The sequence below is a fragment of the Crocuta crocuta genome, unplaced genomic scaffold (genome assembly GCF_008692635.1).
Source record: "Crocuta crocuta isolate KB4526 unplaced genomic scaffold, BGI_CrCroc_1.0 scaffold477, whole genome shotgun sequence".
Taxonomy (NCBI): domain Eukaryota; kingdom Metazoa; phylum Chordata; class Mammalia; order Carnivora; family Hyaenidae; genus Crocuta; species Crocuta crocuta.
Window position 1 is genome coordinate 1,427,299 of NW_027530193.1, and position 2,379 is coordinate 1,429,677.

General features: G+C 56.9%; 1 protein-coding gene across 1 annotated transcript in view; it reads left to right on the forward strand.

Annotated features, from left to right (window-relative positions):
• The window catches only part of WFDC2 (WAP four-disulfide core domain 2), a 20,054-nt gene that overhangs the window by 16,552 nt on the left and 1,123 nt on the right, over window positions 1-2,379 (forward strand). Inside the window, exon 3 of the mRNA XM_077765298.1 lies at window positions 758-910. Within this exon, the coding sequence (XP_077621424.1) occupies window positions 758-909 (152 nt within the window). The 3' untranslated portion in view covers window position 910. The remainder of the gene's footprint in view (window positions 1-757; window positions 911-2,379) is intronic.

A 2,379-nucleotide genomic window follows, 5' to 3' on the forward strand; every position in this document is an offset into this window, starting at 1 on the left:
GGGGGGGGGGGGTGGTGGAGTGAGTGAAGAGACTGTGGGTGCACAACCCCTCATGCGTGCACAGCTTACGAAGCAGCAGGATGCACAGTGCGCAGACTCTGGAGCCAGATTCCTGGGCTTCCAATCCTGCCTCCACCCAGTCATAGGCAAATTACTTAACCTCTGGGTGCCTCATCCGTAACACAAGGAAATATTAACAGTACCTCTCCCTCTTATAGGATTATTGTGAGGATCAGAGAGGTTGATATATGTAGAGTGCGTAGAATAATGCCTGGCGCACAGTAGGAGCTAAGTAAGTGCTAACTTATCGTTACTCATTCTTATTGCTGTTGCAAAGCAGTTTGGCTCCCCAGTGAGAAGGAGTGCTTGTGTATGGCCCCCAGGCTCCACCCCAACCCCAGGACGTGTGCGGCAGCTGAGCGCTGATCATGTGTACCACCTGAGGACACAGCCTGTACCACCTGAGGACACAGCCGCTCCGGGGTGGGGTTTCTGCTCTCCAAGTTAGGCCGCAGAGATAGGAAAAGGCAGAGCCGGGCCTCGACCTGACGTCCTGTGATTCCAAAATCAAGGATGGAGGAAGCAGGAGGAGGAGGGGCCTGCAGACCGTCTCCCTAAGCGACCTTGGGATCAACTCAGGCAGCGGGCAGCTCTGCAGCTGGTGACACAGGGGAGGGCGCTGGGAGGTGGTGCTGTGGACAAGTGTTCATCTCCCGGCATCCCCTCCGACCACTCCCCCTTGCTCCTTTCTCCCCAGAAAAGCAAGGTTCCTGCCCCCAGGTGAACACTGACTTCCCCCAGCTCGGCCTGTGCCAGAACCAGTGTGAGGTGGACAGCCAGTGTCCCGGCCTGCTGAAATGCTGCTACAATGGTTGTGGGAAGGTGTCCTGTGTCACTCCTGTCTTGTGAGGTAGGTGTGTGGGGGGGGGGGGGGTGGAGTGCACTGATGCCTCCAGGTAAAGATGGTGGCCAAGGAGGACCTGGTTCATGTCTGTCCATTTATTTGCTTTCATCCACTCAGCAAGTATCTGTTATCTGTCATGTGCCACGCACGGCTCTGGGTGCTGAGGATGGCCCACGCGTGAGCAAACCACACAAAAACTCCTCTCTGGTGGGTTTTACGTGCTAATGGACAACAAAGAATAAATAAGCGAGTGTATCCTGTAGAACGTTCGAGGGAGAAAAGTACCCTGGAGTCAAAAGAAACAGAAAGGGGGTGGGGGAGGGGCAGGATGGGCAGGAAGCAGGGTTGGCATTTTTTTTCACAGGGGCGCTCAGGGAAGGTCCCACCCGGAAGGCAGCATCTGAACAAAGACTGGCCAGAACTTGAGGGAGGGGGGGAGGGGGCGTGAGGCTCTCTGGGGGGAGTGTCACAGGCGAGGGGCAGCACGTGCAAAGGCAGGAGCATCCCTGGTGTTTCAGGAAAAGCCAGGGGGTGGATGGGAGCAAGGAGAAGGAAGAGGAAGGTCGGTCAAGGGTAAGTGGAGCAGCTCCTTTGGGGCCTGATAGGTCATTATAGGACTTTGGCCTTGACGCAGAGATGTTGCCGCCATGGAAATGGACGTGCTTTGACTTAGATTTGAAAAGATTGCTGCGGCTGCTGGGTGCAGAATAGGCTGTAGAGGGGGCAGTGGAAGACGCAGGAGACCAGCTAGGAGGCTCCTGTGAGAGATGGGCTGGGAGGTGGCCGGCCAGGGGAGGCCGGTGGCTGCGTTTGGGACCCGTGTGAAGGTAGATGGGACAGTATTTGCTGATGAACTGGGCTGTGAGGGACAGGGAAGATTTACTCTGATTCCTCAGCATGCACTTAGAAAGCCCGCAGCCGTGTCCTGGGAAACGGGACAGTGGNAGAAGCTCTTTGCATGTGGCCAGTGGGAGACGAAAGCCTGATCTTTAGTTTCACCAAAAGCTTGGCTTCTCAGGACACACATGACAGACAGGAAGTACATATTTGAAGTGTGAGGGGCACTCGCTCTGTAGCAGGCTGGGGCCACGTTTGGCCACCTCTGGTGGCTCTGCCCGTGCAAGGAAAGGGTTGTGGAGCCTCCCTTCCTCTGGCAACAACTAGAAACAAAACAATGTCAGGTCCTAGAGTAAGTGTGAGGAAGCAAATAAATACAAGACCCCAAGCATGTGTTTGGTTGGCCCCTGGGGAGGTCGGGCACTGTGCCCTGGTCTCGGGGCCAGGTGCCGGGACAGAAGTGTCACTGCCCTTCCTCACAGGGCTTGCAGCCCCGTGGCTGTGGCAGAAGGATGGACGGACAGTCCCAGTGCCTGTCATCAGTGCTGCAGCGGGGGAAGGGCTGAGCGTGGGGGGGAACAGAGGAGGAAAGCCCCATGGGGAGGGAGGTGGGGGGGTGGCGGGAGGGAGCGGGCTTG